The sequence below is a fragment of the Oncorhynchus masou genome, chromosome 10, assembly GCF_036934945.1.
Source record: "Oncorhynchus masou masou isolate Uvic2021 chromosome 10, UVic_Omas_1.1, whole genome shotgun sequence".
NCBI classification, from domain to species: Eukaryota; Metazoa; Chordata; class Actinopteri; order Salmoniformes; family Salmonidae; genus Oncorhynchus; species Oncorhynchus masou.
In genome coordinates, this window is record NC_088221.1 from 17879514 (window position 1) to 17898303 (window position 18790).

Here is an 18790-nt window from a genome sequence, read left to right on the forward strand (position 1 = left end):
TCCCGTCCAGAGGGCTCTTTACACTTACACCCAGTGGAGTGGAGGAGACTGAGGACCAGGGCCATAAAGGAACAACAAAGACTTTTATGCTCCACTCCGATGGCACTTTGCATTTATTGCAGACCGTGTCACTTGTTATGGAATTCATTCCAAGTCTGCATTATGTTTGTTTGGTGTTTTTCTGTGAGCCTGTTCGTTCAGCTGGTTTAGGATATGCTGTGGTGTAGGCTCGTAGTCAGTGACGACATCTGTGAGCTCATAGAGATAAGTCAATTCATCTCTGACTGTGTGGAAGCTTTTGTTCTGGATTTCTGATATTGTTCGGTTGCCATTGGTCAGTTGTTGCTGGGGTAAAAATATGGCACCTCCTCTCTTTCTCTCTCCCCCATATATATATATATATATATATCCCATTTAGCAGACGCTTTTGTCCAAAGCGACTTACAAGTCGGCTGGGGCCACTACTTTTACATATGGGTGGCCCCAGCGGGAATCGAACCCACGACGCTTGGCGTTGCAAGCGCCATGCTCTACCGACTGAGCCACACAGGACCCATCCTCTGTTGTTTTCTCTCCCTCTCTCGTTCTCTTGTGTCACATTCTCTCTCCTTTCCTTTATCCCTCTCACACACTCCTCTCTCTCTCTCTCTCACGCTTGCATTCCTTTATCTCCCTCTCTTTCTCTCTCTCTCTCTCTCTCTCTCTCTCACACTTATTATCACTGCTCCATCATTTCTAAATTTGACTTCCCATCAGACTAAATTAGTGTCGTACCTTACTTCTCACAGCTCAGTCATAACAACAGGGACCTATCGGATCTTATCATAATTCCCGCACAGCTCTGTGTACAGGAGCACATTACTAACCACTTTTCCATCCACAGTTTTTATGCGAGTGGAGTCTTACCGTGGGACCAGAAAATGACAGCTTTAATGTAAACGGGAAGTTTCGGTACAATTTTATAAATGCCGACAGAATTTGTTTGTTCGACATGGTTGGATCTTTCTGTATCGGTAAAATGAATTATGCGAGAAATGGCATTGGAAACACCTTTATACACAAATATTGATACAATAACCATCATATCAAAGTCAACTTGGAGTTATGCGATGACTTGGTGTGTGTTCCTCCCACTACGACTCAGGAAACCATGCAGTTTATTAGGCTATAGATGAAATAAGTTATGATGGGTAGTGAAAGTGCACGGTGATGACCTTGATGCTCCTTTCCAATAAATATCGAGGGTCATATTCTGATGACATGATGATCGATGCTTGACTGCTGTTTGAGAAATACGAATATTCCCACTCTTATTTCATTATGTAGACTAACCTACCCGCACAGCCCGCACAGCCTACCCATTCTGTATCTGCGAGCTGTTGGCTACAGCACACATGCCAAGACCAAAGTAGGCACATTTGCTATTCATTGCAACAATTTTTGTGACAAAACTATCAGTAGAGTTGAAAATGCGATGGAAACACATTGAACTTCTAGATTTTCATTTGGTACATGAAAACTTAAGCGAAAAAGTACATTTTGGGTGCACTATGTCATCACAAGCTGATTTTTTTATCCACAACAAGTCAGTTTGGTGGTAAACTCTGCCGAGTCCCCAACAACCAGATGTTCCGGTTTTCAGGGGAAATGGAAAGAGAGCCTGTGACCCCACTTCCACTTTTGGACTAAGAAGGCGACACTCCATCTTAACTCCTGGCCTTTGTCTGACCTGAAAGTTGATGATGTTTGACCTACATTATAATTTGGACTCGAACATTGTGGTTTTAGGGTCTATGTTGGTTTGAACTCATTCAATTATCAGAGATGGTTGTTTTTGTACTGATGCACAGATCATTTGCATTTTAAGGCTATAGCCAGATGGGTTCCAGGCTCCAGTCCTTCAGTCCATAGTGAATAATGAGGAGTGTTTCATTCACTTGCAGCGTGACTGACTGTGTAGTGCTGCCATTGTGTGTTTTATTATCTAGCTTCCTTGTTCAGAAATTATGCTGATTAGTTCCTGCTTTACGTGCTCCATTGTTCTTCTGCATGTTCTGTGTGTGATTGCATTTGAATACGGTATTTCCTGTGCCGTTGGATAATCAGGAGTGTGGATTTATGTAATTTTACATGTTGGTTTAGGTGTCCATATACAATGCCTTCGGAAAATATTCAGAACCCTTGGAACATGGATAGTACAAAGAAAAATCCTCAGCAATCTACACAATACACCATAATGACAAAGCGAAAACAGGTTTTTAGAAATCTTTGCACATTTATTAAAGATAAGAAACAAAGACCTTATTTACATAAGTATTCAGACCCTTTGCTCTGAGACTCAAAATTCAGCTCCGGCGCATCATGTTTCCATTGATCATCCTTGAGATGATTCTACAACTTGATTGGAGTCCACCTGTTGGAAATTCAATTGATTGGACATGATTTGGAAAGGCACAAACCTGTATATATAAGGTCCCACAGTTGAAAGTGCATGTCAGAGTAAACACCAAGCCATGAAGTCGAAGGAATTGTCAGTGGAGCTTCGAGACAGGATTGTGTCGAAGGCACAGATCTGAGGAAGGGTACCTAACAATTTCCGCAGCATTGAAGGTCCCCAAGAAGACAGTGGCCTTCATCATTCTTAAATGGAAGAAGCTTGGAACCCCGAAGACTCTTCCAGAGCTGGCCACCTGGCCAGACTGAGCAATCGAGGAGAAGGGCCTTGGTTAGGGAGGTGTCAAAGAACCAGATGGTAACTCTGACAGAGCTCTTGAATTCATTCCTTGGAGATGGGAGAACCTTCCAGACGGACAACCATCTCTGCAGCACTCTGCAGCACAATCAGGCCTTTATGGTAGTGGCCAGACAGAAGCCACTCCTCAGTAAAAGGCACATGACAGCCCGCTTGGAGTTTGCCAAAAGGCACCTAAAGACTCTCAGATCATGAGAAACAAGATTCTCTGGTCTGATGAAGCCAAGATTGAACTCTGGAGGAAAACTTGCACCATCCCTAAAGTGAAGCATGGTGGTGGCAGCATCATGCCGTGACTGGGAGACTAGTCAGGATCGAGGGGGGAAATGAACAGAGCAAAGTACAGAGAAATCCTTGATGAAAACTTGCTTCAGAGCACTCAGGACCTCAGACTGGGGCAAAGGTTCACCTTCCAACAGCACAACGACCCTAAGCACACAGCCAAGACAACGCAGGAGTGGCTTCGGGACAAGTCTCAATGTCCTTGAGTTGCCCAGCCAGAGCCCAGACTTGAACCCAATCAAATATCTCTGGAGATACCTGAAAATAGCTGTGCAGCAACACTCCCAATCCAACCTGACAGAGCTTTAGAAGATCTGCAGAGAAAAATGGGAGAAACTCCCCAAATACAGGTGTGCCAAGCTTGTAGCGTCATACCCAAGAGGAGTCGATGCTGTAATTACTGCCAAAGGTGCTTCAACAAAGTACTGCGTAAAGGGTCTGAATACTTATGTAAGTTGAAAATTTCCATTTTTTATTTTTTAATAAATTAGCAAACATTTCTAGTAACCTGATTTTGCTCTGTCGTTATGGGGTATTGTGTGCAGATACCCCATAATGACAAAGGGGAAAAAAACAATTTAATCAATTTTAGAAAAAGGCTGTAACGTAACAAAATGTGCAAAAAGTCAAGAGGTCTGAATACTTTCCGAAGGCACTGTATAGAAACTCAACAAGAACAGAACTTGGGTATTAGAGAGGAAGTGGTTATTCATCAGTTATTATTAGATGACATGGAGGGTCCATAAACATCCAGGTTTGTCAGCACTATCTACGGACCTGGTTCCTCATACAAGAGATCTCCTATGCTTACCCTACCACCTTATCCTCTCTGTCCTTTAGCATACTCTCTGCTGTCAAGCTAGCGTCATCCATCATCGAAAACAGAAGCGTGCAGCAGCGCCAGGCTTTTACATGAGCACCTCCACATGTTCAAGCACACACAGCAACATACACACACACACGCAATGAAGAGAGTCAGAGCTCTACGTGCATCATGCCATCCTTCCTAAGCATGACAGATGACAAAGACAATGTTTACCCCTGACCCACTTGTATTACTTTTACCAAAGGGCTGTTGTATGTCACTGTATATTATGCATACTGAGTAGGTTTCCTTGTTGCATCCGCTCAGATGTTAAGGCACTAGTACTGTTACTGTAGAGAGGAGATGGACAGGATGTTATGGTAGGTCTACTACATGTCTCTAGAGAGGAGATGGACAGGATGTTACGGTAGGTCTACTACATGTCTCTAGAGAGGAGATGGACAGGATGTTACGGTAGGTCTACTACATGTCTCTAGAGAGGAGATGGACAGGATGTTACGATAGGTCTACTACATGTCTCTAGAGAGGAGATGGACAGGATGTTACGGTAGGTCTACTACATGTCTCTAGAGAGGAGATGGACAGGATGTTACGGTAGGTCTACTTCACGTCTCTAGAGAGGAGATGGACAGGATGTTACGGTAGGTCTACTACACGTCTCTAGAGAGGAGATGGACAGGATGTTACGGTAGGTCTACTTCACGTCTCTAGAGAGGAGATGGACAGGATGTTACGGTAGGTCTACTTCACGTCTCTACAGAGGAGATGGACAGGATGTTACGGTAGGTTTACTTCACGTCTCTAGAGAGGAGATGGACAGGATGTTACGGTAGGTCTACTACATGTCTCTAGAGAGGAGATGGACAGGATTTTACGGTAGGTCTACTTCACGTCTCTAGAGAGGAGATGGACAGGATGTTACGGTAGGTCTACTACATGTCTCTGGAGAGGAGATGGACAGGATGTTACGGTAGGTCTACTACATGTCTCTAGAGAGGAGATGGACAGGATGTTACGGTAGGTCTACTACATGTCTCTAGAGAGGAGATGGACAGGATGTTACGGTAGGTCTACTACATGTCTCTAGAGAGGAGATGGACAGGATGTTACGGTAGGTTTACTTCACGTCTCTAGAGAGGAGATGGACAGGATGTTACGGTAGGTCTACTACATGTCTCTAGAGAGGAGATGGACAGGATGTTACGGTAGGTCTACTACATGTCTCTAGAGAGGAGATGGAACAGGATGTTACGGTAGGTCTACTACATGTCTCTAGAGAGGAGATGGACAGGATGTTACGGTAGGTCTACTTCACGTCTCTAGAGAGGAGATGGACAGGATGTTACGGTAGGTCTACTACATGTCTCTAGAGAGGAGATGGACAGGATGTTACGGTAGGTCTACTACATGTCTCTAGAGAGGAGATGGACAGGATGTTACGGTAGGTCTACTACATGTCTCTAGAGAGATGGACAGGATGTTACGGTAGGTCTACTACATGTCTCTAGAGAGGAGATGGACAGGATGTTACGGTAGGTCTACTACATGTCTCTAGAGAGGAGATGGACAGGATGTTACGGTAGGTCTACTACATGTCTCTAGAGAGGAGATGGACAGGATGTTACGGTAGGTCTACTACATGTCTCTAGAGAGGAGATGGACAGGATGTTACGGTAGGTCTACTACATGTCTCTAGAGAGGAGATGGACAGGATGTTACGGTAGGTCTACTTCACGTCTCTAGAGAGGAGATGGAACAGGATGTTTCTATTCGCCTCTTCTCCTTGTTGAATTGCAATAGAGTGAAATTGAATTACAATTTCACACCAGTGAAAATGGAGCCTACATAGCCTTTATGTATTTCTCTGAAAACGGATATGGGAAATTGATTAACAATAACTAAGTGAAAATGTATGATTTGTGAATATACAATCCTGCAATTTCTATTGTATTTCATGGTGAATTGTCTGTTTGTGAACTTAAGTGGCTCTTGCTTACGTGTCTCTGAACTTAACACATCACTGTCTAACACACCTGACAGCCTGCCACTGACAGGTTTCTGGAGTGCTCTCTGTCTCTCTCATCACCCCCCCCCTCCTCTCTTCCTTCTTAACCTACACATTTCTCCGTCTCCTTCTTACCCTTGTTGCCTTGGTTCCTTTTGTCACCTATTGTCAACTTTGTTGCCCCTGCCAATGGCATAAGAATCAAGATGCTTTTATCTACATGGGTCAAAGTCGTCTGTGTTGGTGAACCTGGGGCTGACACGAGAAATTACTGACAGACTGTGTTTGGAAGGCAATTAAAGGAGAGGGGGAGGGTGTGATGGGGGGGGGGGGATATTTACTGTGGTGCACTGGAATCTGCACATTTGTAATCAAAGGAAAAGCCCAGAATGAGAGACCTGTCAATACAAAGTTCTTCTTCTCTCCCTAGTGGGGTGGTTGGTCCATTTTCACACTGTACTCTGGTGGTGCTTGAGAGGATAGTAGACTGAGTAAATACACCGGTTTGGTGGTCTGCTGTTCCACCCTGATCACTGGGAATGTATTCCACATCTGGTATCAGTATCTCCAAAACTTCTGCATATATATTTTAGAATATATACTCTTAGAAAAAAGGGTTCCAAAAGGGAATGTTTGACTGTCCTCATAGGAGAACCCTTTTTGGTTCCAGGTAGAACCCATTTTGTTTTCATGCATTATATGTCATATATGTACTAGATCGTGACTATGTTTCATGTCTTTGCTACCCTTCCCGTAGGTGGTCTTCAGCAGATTCTGCAGCCCGTATGATATCAAGGAGTTATTCTGTACCGCTCTAGGTCTTCCAAGGTAATTCTCTGCTCTCTTTTCCCCTCTTCAGTTCTGCTGTGAAGCTTAGAGTCGTCTCTGTCAGCGTCCTGTCAGGATCCTTTAATCCCCCTGTCTGCTAGGCTGCTTTTCTAATGTTGTTTTGAGGATCACTTCTATTAGATGCCACGTTGAGAACTCATATTAGTGACAAGATAATACTCTATAGTGAGTGGCCTAGTCCCAATAGTCTTGACTAGCTTTCATCTTTCCCTTGGTTTACTTGATTGATATTTGGAATGTGCCCAACACCTACACTCTCTTCATTGAACCATAGTGGGACACATCCTCAGAGAGAGTGTCCCTGCTTTGTCTGTTTTGGACAGGAACACCACCTTGTCTCTGCTGGATTCCACGGGAGCCATGGTGTCCATCGACCCCACCATGCCACACAACACCGAGAGGTAGGCCCTGACACATCTACATTCAGGGATGGAACTGCAATTCTTTACTAGCTAGCCCTGGTCCAAAATCTGTGCCATGCAATATTTTAAAAGATACATTTTCACTAGCCCGGGGAGCTAGTGGGACAAATTTTCTACTAGCCCGTTCTGAAAAGTACTAGCCATGGGCTAGAGGGCTACCTTCATTTCCATCTGTGTTTACATTTATAGCAGAAAAATACATATGCTGGTCCTTAAATGCATAATCTGTCATTTTGGCAGTCTAAACTCATAAGAAAAAGTTAAATTCTTCAAGGGTAAAGGTTTATATTATTGATTTAAATGTCCATTCAACAGCAGGAAATATCCCAGATTGTGCCCTATTGCCTAGGACTTGTTAGGCTGAAAATACTAACAGATCCATGGTCAGGGTGTGATCAATGAGCTAGACACTACACACACACACACACACACACACACACACACACACACACACACACACACACACACACACACACACACACACACGTTTTCCTAACCCTAGGCCAAATGGCCTAACTCCTAATTCTAACCCTAAACCTAGCCCCTAACATGCTGACCAGACCGCTCACGCCATTGCGTGCATGTTGATTCTGTCCACCCACATCAGACGCGATCAGGACACACAGTTGGAAATATCAAAACGAACGAACTCTGAACCAACTATATTAATTTTGGGACAGGTCGAAAAGCATTAAACATGTATGGTAATTTAGCTAGCTAGCATGCTGTTGCTAGCTAATTTGTCCTGTGAAATAAACATTGGGGTTTGTTATTTTACCTGAAATGCACAATGGTGGTTGGCAACCAACTTTAAGGTGCATTACCACAACCAACTAGACTGGAGTGTGGACCTCAGTTCATCCTTCAATCACCCACGTGGGTATATGATCCTAAAAAACCAATGAGGAGATGGGAGAGGCGGGAATTGCAGACAGAACCAAATAGAAATAGAACCAAATTCCATTTTAGCGCCTGGCTATGTAGACGCGCGTGAGCAGTGTTGGTGCAATTATTGAATAACATGTATGTGTACATTATTTTGCAATGCTAGCTCACGTGACGTGAGCGGTGTGGTCAGCATTAAGCCTAAAATAGCATTTTTCCTTGTAGGAACCGGCAAAATGTCCCCACCTTTCCTTGTTTTACTATCCTTGTGAGGACTTCTGGTCCCCACAATGATAGTAAAACCAAAAAGACACACACACAGCCCCCAGCGTGTCCTCACACTTCAGACGCTGAGTAAGAGAGTGGGAGGAAGAGGACATTCACAGCATGTCTGATTAGGAGGAAGGGGGAACATATTTGAGTGCTGCACCACTTGCTGTCTAAACTGACTGGTGTGTTTGTGTGTGTGTTGAAGGTCACCGTACAGAGTGGTGCCCCTGACTGGAGGACAGCTAGCTGGTGAGTCCCAGAGGGCCATTGGCTTTTCACACTGACTATGCAAATAGACATTGCTGACATAATCATTAGGGGCGGCAGGGTAGCCTAGTGGTTAGAGCATTGGACTACTAACCGGAAGGTTGCAAGTTCAAATCCCCGAGCTGACAAATCTGTTGTTCTGCCCCTGAACAGGCAGTTAACCCACTGTTCCTAGGCCATCATTGAAAATAAGAATTTGTTCTTAACTGACTTGCCTAGTAAAATAAAGGTAAAAAAAATAATTTTAAAAAATCACCTATGCAATAGCTTATTAGCATATGCATATATTTTGCATATATGTATGTAAGCATGAGCACACACACAAAGCACAGCACGCTATCCCACATACCTGATGTGCACACTGCACATAAACAAGCATAGTCATCAAAACGTGTAGGCAATAGACACAAGGATGTAAACACACTCAGACACACACACTATTTATTTATTGTTTTGCTTGGTTAGTGAAGTTACATGGTTCATGACCTCCGTTTATGGGAAATGTCACCTAGTAAACCTGGCTGATTTAACAGTGTGATGAGAACCAGTGCAGGGAAGGCAACAAAACAACATCCTTATTTTCAGTCATCACTCACACACAAGAGTACATAGACAGGCCAGCTGAACATCTGGGGAAAATTCCTGTCTTTGTTCCACACTTTTTTAAAGCTTTATTTTAGCAGGCCCAAGATCTCTTGGACAAGGGAGCCCTGCACTTTTTTACAAATACCACATAATACAAATATTAAACATTCAAGAGAACCAATCACATTCCTCAGTAAAGAGGTCCTCAATCAACAATGTGAACTGCCCAAGAGGCACCAGTACATCTAGTGGTATGGTGTTACGGTGTACAATAGGACAGCATTAATGTGACACGGTGTACAATAGGACAGCATTAATGTGACATGGTGTACATTAGGACAGCATTAATGTGACACGGTGTACAATACGACAGCATTAATGTGATACGGTGTACAATAGGACAGCATTAATGTGACACGGTGTACATTAGGACAGCATTAATGTGACACGGTGTACATTGGGACAGCATTAATGTGACACGGTGTACATTAGGACAGCATTAATGTGACACGGTGTACAATAGGATCAGTCCAACAGGTGCCAGATGGTTTTACTAGTTCACATACCTGCACTTTTATTGGCCTCTCAGGTGAACTTTGGCCATAAGTCTGCACTGCACCAATAGCAGAGCTTTGTTTTTGTCATGGAGTTATTTTCTGTGTGTGGGAAGGGATATTACAAGTGCCTTGTTAATATATCAAGCTGGCACCATCTCGAAACGCGACTACTGCGTTCAGTAGTGAGACAGAGAAAACACTCTCTTCTTTTGCCATCTGTTGTGTTTGTTTCAGTCTCTTGTTGTTGCTGGTTTACATAAGGTATGTGTGTGTGCGTGCGTGCGTGCGTGCGTGTGTGTGTGTGTGTGTGCGTGCGTGCGTGCGATAAAAGGGGCATTCGATATCTGTTACACCCCCAGGCTCTGATATAATGAAATGCTTCAGACGTGTGCAGTGTTGTCGTTACAGCACAGAGAGACATGCATGAGTTGTGTTTTTCCTGTGTGTAACGCAGCACCATCTTTTTCTTCCAGATAAAGAGGAACTCTTCCAGAATGTATTGACACAGGTGGCAGAGCAGTTTTCCAGGTAAGAGCACTGATGTAGCTTTCGTGGAAATGTTGCCTCTGGCTTGGTAAATGCTTTTTGTTCCCTTGTTCTCGTAAATGTATGCTATTTGTGTGTCACTGTATTATTGTGTACTGCTTTCAGATAATGATTGCTCTATGTCCCTTTTGCTCTCTCTTTCCCTCTCTCTTTCCCTCTCTCTCTCTCTCTATCTCTCTCTTTCCCTCTCTCTTTCTCTCTCTCTCGCTCTCTCTCTCTCTCTTTCTCTCTCTCCCTCTCTCTTTCCCTCTCTCTCGCTCTCTCTCTTTCTATCTTATTTTCTCACTCTTTTTCCGTCTCTTTCCCTCTTTCTATCTCCTCTTTCTTTTCTTTCCCCATCTCTCTCCGTCTGTCCTTCACTCTTTCTTTGCAGAGCGTTTAAAATCAACGAGCTGAAGACGGAGGTGACGAACCGCTTGGCCATGTTGGAGAAGAGAGTGGAGTGTGAGTACTGTGTCTGTCTGTGTGTTTATTTCTCCCTAGAGAGGAGACAGCTTTTTGCTTAAATCACAGTATTGTTACCTACCATGGGGAATACTAAGGGGTCTACAGAACAAATACACTGAATGCAGAAAATAGAAGAATACAGTATGGTCCTTTGAACAGATGATTTTGTTCTATGGTGACTCTTAGTTAAAGAGTGGCATACAATGGAGAAAAAAATAACTTAAATGTAATACCAAGCAGATGCCCTGTAACCATATTCAAAAATCAAATCATATCAATGTTATTGGTCACATACACATGGTTAGCAGATGTTAATGCGAGTGTAGTGAAATGCTTGTGCTTCTAGTTCCGACCGTGCAGTAATATCCAACAAGTAATCTAACAATTTCACAACAACTACCTTTTACACACATGTGTAAAGGAATGAATAAGAATATGTACATGTAAATATATGGATGAGCGATGGCCGATTGGCATAGGCAAGATTCACTCTCAGTAAGTTGATGTGTGGCCCGTGTATGAGGCAATAGAACCCTCACTGAAACTCTGCAATAAAGCATGCAGTGAACATCGTTCTGCTACTGTATGTGAGCAGGCATATTTTAATAGGTTTAATCGCAACTCATTAACTTGGCTGGATGGGAAATGTTAATAGAAATGGTAGCCCTGGGAGATTGAAATGTCATAAAAAATGTCCCTTTAACATCATATATATATTTTTTAAAGATGTTAAAGGGAAATTTCACCGCTGCTCTATTTCACTATACACTGAGTGTACAAAACATTAGGAACACGTTCTCTTTCCATGACATCGGCCGACCAGGTGAATACAGATCCGTTGTTGATGTCACCTGTTAAATCCAGTCAGTGTAGATAAAGGGGAGGAGATACGTTTAAATAAGGATTTTTAAGCCTTGAGACAATTGAGACAAGGATTGTGTATGTGTGCCATTCAGAGGGTGAATTGGCATGACAAAATATTTAAGTACCCTTGAACAGGGTATGGTAGTAGGTGCCAGGCGCACCTGTTTGAGTGAAACACTGCTGGGTTTTTCACACTCAACAGTTTTCCGTGTGTATCAAGAAGGCAGGCCAGTGGTTTAAACGGGTCATTGATGAAAGGGGTAAATGGAGGCTGACATGAATTGTGCAGAGCAACAGATGGGCTTCAGTTATTCAACTGACAGTCCAGTACAACAATGGTGCCCAAAGACCCATAAAAGAATGCACAACTCATCTTACCTTGACACGAATGGGGTATGGCAGCCGACGACCTTACAGAGTTCTACTTCTTTCAGTAAAAAAACAAACTGTGGTTGCAGTGAGCTAAGGAACGAAAACACTGAACACTGGAGAATTGGAAAAACATTGCCTGGCCTGAATCCCAATTCCTGCTGTTTCACACTGATGGGAAGACTAAGGTATGGAGAAAACCACGAGTACATGCGTGTCAACATTGAAGGCTGGTGGTGTGTTTTGATGGCACACATTGGGCCCATTGACTAAAGTGGAGCAAAGTTTGAATGCCATAGGGTATCTCAAAATCATTGCCAATCAGGTGCATCCCTTCATGGCAGCAGTGTATCCATCTGGAAATGATTTTTTTCAGCAGGATAATGCCCCATGACACAACGCTAGGATTGTCCAGAAATGGTCCCACGAACATGACAGTGAATCCAGCTTACTGCAGTGGCCTGCCCAGTCACCAGATCTCAATCCAATTGAGCATCTGTGGGATGAGATGGATCGAGCTGTTCGGAGTGGAAGCCATGGAGTCAACATGGGCCAGCGTCCCTGTGGAACGCTTTCTACACCTTGCAGAGTCCATGCCCCGACGAATCGAGCCTGTTCTGAGGGCAAAAGCGGGGGGTGCAACTCAGTATGAGGAAGGTGTTCCTAATGTTTTGTCTACTCAGTCCATTGATATGTTGTTAATATATTATATGTGTCATAAACATTTGATTTGATTTGAACATTTTGAATCTCCTCACTACACGCAAATACGAGCGTTTCTGAATTTCACCAGTTGAAACAGGGCAGCTAAATATCCTGGTTGTAAGCAAACCACAATATCCAGAATTTGCGGCGATTCCAGGACATTCCCAGGGCAAAAATTCTGAAATATATCTATAGTGCATAATTATCTCTGAAACACTCTCTCATCCCTTATAATCAAATCAAAATACAATCAAGTCAAATTTTATTGGTCACACATATTTAGAAGATGTTATTGCGGGTGTTGCGAAATGCTTGTGTTCCTTGCAGTTGCAGTACCAGGCGGTAATACAGCCCGACAGGATGCTCTTAATTGTGCATTGTAAAAGTTTGAGATTCTTAGGGGCCAAGCCAAATTTCTTGAGCCTCCTGAGGTTGAAGAGGCGCTGTTGCGCCTTCTTCACCACACTGCCTGTGTGGGTGGGCCATTTCAGATAGTCAGTGATGTGTATGCCGAGGAACTTGAAGCTTTCCACCTTCTCCACTCCGGTCCCGTAGATGTGGATAGGGGCGTGCTCCCTCTGCTGTTTCCTGAAGTCCACGATCAGCTCCGTTTTGTTTTGTTGACGTATTGTTGTGAATTGAGAGGTTCATTTCCTGGTACCACTCCGCCAGGGCCCTCACTTCCTCCTTGTAGGCTGTCTCGTCATTGTTGGTAATCAGGCCTACTTTTGTTGTGTCGTCTGCAAACTTGATGATTGAGTTGGAGGCGTTTGTGGCCGTGCAGTCATGGGTGAAGGATCAGTGAAGTGGAGGTTGTTTGCTACCTTCACCACCTGGGGCGGCCCATCAGGAAGTCCAGGACCCAGTTGCACAGGGTCGGGTTCAGACCCAAGTTTGATGATGAGCTTGGAGGGTATTACGGTGTTGAAGGCTGAGCTATAGTCAATGAGCAGCATTCTTACATTGGTATTCCTCTTGTTCAGATGGGATATAACAGTGTGTAGTGCAATTGTGATTCCATCGTCTGTGGATCTATTGGGACGGTAAGCAAATTGAACTGAGTCTAGGGTGTCAGGTAAGGTAGAGGTGATATGATCCTTAACTAGCCTCTCAAATAACTTTATGATGACAGAAGTGAGTGCTAGGGGGCGATAGACATTTAGTTCAGTTACTTTTGCTTTCTTGGGTACAGAAACAATGGTGGACATCTTGAAGCAAGTGTGGGTACAGTAGACCGGGATAGGGAGAGATTGAATATGTCCGTAAACACTCCAGCCAGCTGTTCTGCGCATGCTCTGAGGACGCGGCTAAGGATGCCGTCTGGGCCGGCAGCCCTGCGAGGGTTAACACACTTAAATGTCTTACTTATGTCGGCCACAGAGAACAAGAGCCCTGGAGTTGTTGAATTGCGACTCCACTTTCTCTGTACTGACGTTTTGCTTGTTTGGTTGCCTTACGGAAGGAGAAACTACACCGTTTGTATTCAAACATATTCCCAGTCACCTTGCCATTAAATGCGGTGGTTCGCGCTTTCAGTTTCGCGTGAATGCTGCCATCTATCCATGGTTTCTGGTTTGGGTAGGTTTTAATAGTTACAGTGGGAACAACATTCCCTATACACTTCCTGATGAACTCAGTCACCGTGTCCGTGTATACATCATTGTTATTCTTACAGGTTACCCGGAACAAATCCCAGTCCAAGTGATCAAAACAATCTTGAAGCATGGATTCTGATTGGGCAGATCAGTGTTGAATAGACCTTAGCGCAGGTACTTCCTGTGCATATAGGAATGGGGGAGCAAAATGGGCAGGGGAGGGCCTTGTAGGCATCCCGGAAGAGAGAATAGCAGTGGTTGAGTGTTTTCCCAGCACGAGTACTGCAGTCAATGTGTTGATAGAACTTCAATAGTGTTTTCCTCAAATTTGCTTTATTACAAGCCCCAGCTACAATAAATGCGGCCTCAGGATATGTGGTTTCCAGTTTGCATAAAGTCCAGTGTAGTTCCTTGAGGACCATAGTGGTATCGGCTAGAGGGGGACTATCAACAAGATAATTTTCTTGGGAGGTAATACGGTCGGCATTTGATTGTGTTCTAGGTCAGGTGAACAAAATGACTTGTGTTTCTGTACATTATCACAGTCACACCATGAGTGGTTAATCATGAAACATACACCACCGCCCTTCGTCTTCCCAGAGACTTCTTTATTCTTGTCTGTGTGATGTACTGAGAACCCATCTGGCTGTATGGATAGGGACAGTATATCCGGAGAGAGCCATGATTCCATGAAACAGAGTATGTTACAGTCCCTGATGTCTCTCTGGAAGGAGATCCTCGCCCTGAGCTCGTCTTCTTTGTTGACCAGAGACTGAACATTAGTCGGACTACAAGTCCACTCTGAATACCTCTTCTCTGCCGGCGGCGTCTTGGAGCAGCCTCTGGGATAAGTTCAATTACCCAGGGGGGTGCGAACAAAGGATCCAATTCGGGAAAGTTGTATTCCTGGTCGTAATGCTGGTTACTGGAAAAACACCCCAAATAGTGTCTAGCGGGAAAGTTTCCCTTTAAGGTTAAGAAAAGTAACGTACACCCCTGAAGGAGGGGTATTTAACTATTTAGTAGGGTTTGAATGGGGTGTTTTGTCTTGAGCTATTTAGCAATGCAAATTTGTTCAGCTTTAAAACATACTTGTGTCTCGTGGTTGTTAAACAGTGTTTTTACATTTCAAATAGTGTACAAAACTGTCTACTAACCAAGTTTGGATCTTTGATTTGATATGTGAGCTTTTTGTTAAACATAATAGACTGACATACCATACATTCTCTATTCACCTGTTATACACGGGGTGGGTCTAATCCTGGATCATGATGGGTTAAAACCGCGTTCCAGCCAGTGCCTTTTCCACAAGTTACTACCGGCTAAGGCTATGACGTTGAAATGCCTATTTACTGTTCCATCTCACTGTGCTATCCATCAACCCAACCAGGCAATTTATAACCTTTATAAAAATCTCCACTGTAGAAAATCATCTTAGACATGATCTCCCCTTTCTTTTGGACTAGAATTTGGTTTTCAACAGCGGAGATTTATATAAACCGTGCTAGCCGTCTCTGTGTGACATTTGCAACATTGTTTCAATATTGAAATTCGATCTCCAGCTGTCCAATATTAATGAACGAGTTGGGAGTCGGGACGAGACAGAGAGGCAGGCAGCTTTTCTCAACCAGCCGAAATCATGAATTAGCGTAATCTTTATGGATATGTATACAAAGAAATGTCAATAGAAAAACAGGTGAAATGAAATACAGCTAGTTTGCTGTCTTTCCAGCTTCAGTTTGAATTGATTTTGTTAGCTGTGTTGTTGGCTAGCTCCTCTAAACAGTGTCCTGACGAGAAAGCACATTTTCATTAGCTCATTGTTATAGATGTATCCAAATTCTAGAAAACAGCATAAATAAATGCAAATCATGCTACTTTTCTGTTATCCGGGTTTCACTGTTTGACGTGACTGTGTTAGCCCAAGTTGGCTGGCTAGCAAGTAAGGGGATAAGAGCTGACAATGGAGGGGCCTCCCGAGTTGCGCAGCGGTCGAAGGTGTTACGGAGTCACGACAGCATGGGGTTTGATCTCAGGCTGTGTCACAACCGGCCATGACTGGGAGTCCCATAGGGCGGCACACAATTGGCCCAGCGTCGTCCAGGTTAGGGGAGGGTTTGGCCGGGGGGGCTTAACTTGGCTCATCGCGCTCTAGTGGCGGGCCAGGCGCCTGCAAGCTGACCCTCATCGTCAGTTGAACAGTGTTTCCTCCGACACATTGGTGCAGCTGGCTTACGGGTTAAGCGAGTGTGTGTTAAGAAGCAGAAGGACTTGGAGGGTCATGTTTGGAGGATGCATGACTTAATCTTCGCCTCTCCCAAGCCCGTTGGTGAGTTGCAGCGATGAGACAAGATCGTAATTGGATCACAATTGGATATCACAAAATTGGGGAGAAAACGGGCTTCTGAAGTTTGACATTTCCAGGTTGAAATTTCTGACTTGATTTTCCCTTATGAAAAATGTAACAGCCTCTACACAAATGTCCATTAATTATAATCAACATAATAATTCACATTTCCTGTTGCAGCAGGATTATTTTCCTGCTGTGGCAAACTGGCTCAAATTAACCTCCGACATCAGTATTATGTTCTCTACTCTAGTTTAACCTCATATTATTATTTTCTGACCTCATGTTATTCACCTGGACATTGACCAAAGAGAAATCACATAGAAAAACTATAGACTCGGTGGGAAATATGCTTTATCATAAACTTGTACAATGCTAGCTGTAGCCTTGACATGTATAGCCACTGCTAGACACTATACAGTTAAAGTCGGAAGTTTACATACACTTAGGTTAGAGTCATTAAAACTCGTTTTTCAACCACTCCACAAATTTCTTGATAACAAACTATAATTTTGGCAAGTTGGTTAGGACATCTACTTTGTGCATAACACAAGTAATTTTTCCAACAATTGTTTACAGACAGATTTTTTCACTTATTTTTTTATTTTATTTCACCTTTATTTAACCAGGTAGGCAAGTTGAGAACAAGTTCTAATTTACAATTCGACCTGGCCAGGATAAAGCAAAGCAGTTCGACACATACAACAACACAGAGTTACACATGGAGTAAAACAAACATACAGTCAAGAATACAGTAGAAAAATAAGTTTATACACGATGTGAGCAAATGAGGTGAGATAAGGGAGGTAAAGGCAAAAAAAAGGCCATGGTGGCAAAGTAAATACAATATAGCAAGTAAAACACTGGAATGGTAGATTTGCTGTGGAAGAAACTTATAATTCACTGTATCACAGATGAACGTACTTTGGTGTGAATAGTGCAAATCAATCCCAGAACAACAGCAAAGGACCCTGTGAAGATGCTGGAGGAAACTGGTACAAAAGTATCCTATATCCACAGTAAAACGAGTCCTATATCAACACAACCTGAAAGGCCGCTCAGCAAGGAAGAAGCCACTGCTCCAAAACCAGACTACGGTTTGCAACTGCACACGGGGACAAAGATCATACTTTTTTTTCATCTGGTCTGATGAAACAAAAATAGAACTGGTTGGCCATAATGACCATTTGGAGGAAAAAGGGGGAAACTTGTAAGCCGAAGAACACCTTCCCAACCGTGAAGCACAGGAGTGGCAGCAAGCATCATGTTGTGAGGTGCTTTGCTGCAGGAGGGACTGGTGCACTTCATAAAATAGATGGCATCATGAGGGAGGACAATTATGTGGATATTTGAAGCAACATCTCAAGACATAAGTCAGGAAGTTAGAGCATGGTCGCAAATGGGTCTTCCAAATGGACAATGACCACAAGCATACTTCCAAAGTTGTGGCAAAATGGCTTAAGGACAACAAAGTCAAGGTATTGGAGTGGCCATCACAAATCCCTGACCTCAATCCTATAGAACATTTGTGGGCAGAACTGAAAAAGCGTGTGTGAGCAAGGTGACCTACAAACCTGACTCAGTTACACCAGCTCTGTCAGGAGGAATGGGCCAAAATTCACCAAATTTATTGTGGGAAGCTTGTGGAAGGCTACCCGAAATGTTTGACCAAAGTTAAACAATCTTAAGGCGATGCTACCAAATACTAATTGAGTGTATGTAAACTTCTGAGCATTTCTGTAGGGGATGATGCACTCTTCCTAAGGGAAAATCAAGTCTTAAATTTCAAAGTGGAAATTAAAAACTTCAGAAGCCTTTTTAAACATCAAATACACTACACATTTTAAATGACCTGCATTGCTGGAAAGTTATCCTACAACATGGTGATCAAATTAAGATCCTACATCTATGCTAGCTGTCCTTGACCCTATAGTAAATCATAGTGCTGCCTATTTAATCTATTTCTGTCCATTTTGTTGGGTGCAAGGAAGTTTGTTTACACTGTCCCACACAATGCTCTCTGGCTTCCCTTTGAGCTTTGATTTGATGTGTTAGATCTCTCTAATCAGATTGTAAAAACAGATATAAAATTGAATTGATATAGATGGCTTGATATGCCTCATTCCGTCAAAGTACCGGTAGTACATTGGATTTCCTCCAATTGTTGCACACTACTGTCTGTTTAAAAGGCCTTTTTATGGCCTTCAACTGTTCTGT

The 18790-nt window shown here is 43.3% G+C and overlaps 1 protein-coding gene across 5 annotated transcripts in view; it reads left to right on the forward strand.

Annotated features, from left to right (window-relative positions):
- Positions 1-18790, forward strand: part of LOC135547261 (high affinity cGMP-specific 3',5'-cyclic phosphodiesterase 9A-like) — a 41623-nt gene that overhangs the window by 6509 nt on the left and 16324 nt on the right. For 3 of the 5 annotated variants that reach the window (XM_064976072.1, XM_064976073.1, XM_064976071.1), the window contains exons 2-6: positions 6623-6693; positions 7005-7115; positions 8497-8540; positions 10174-10228; positions 10620-10690. In XM_064976072.1, the coding sequence (XP_064832144.1) occupies positions 6623-6693; positions 7005-7115; positions 8497-8540; positions 10174-10228; positions 10620-10690 (352 nt within the window). Of the gene's footprint in view, positions 1-6622; positions 6694-7004; positions 7116-8496; positions 8541-9861; positions 9962-10173; positions 10229-10619; positions 10691-18790 lie in introns of those variants that run through there. The other 2 variants (XM_064976074.1, XM_064976075.1) reach the window with 2 other exon arrangements.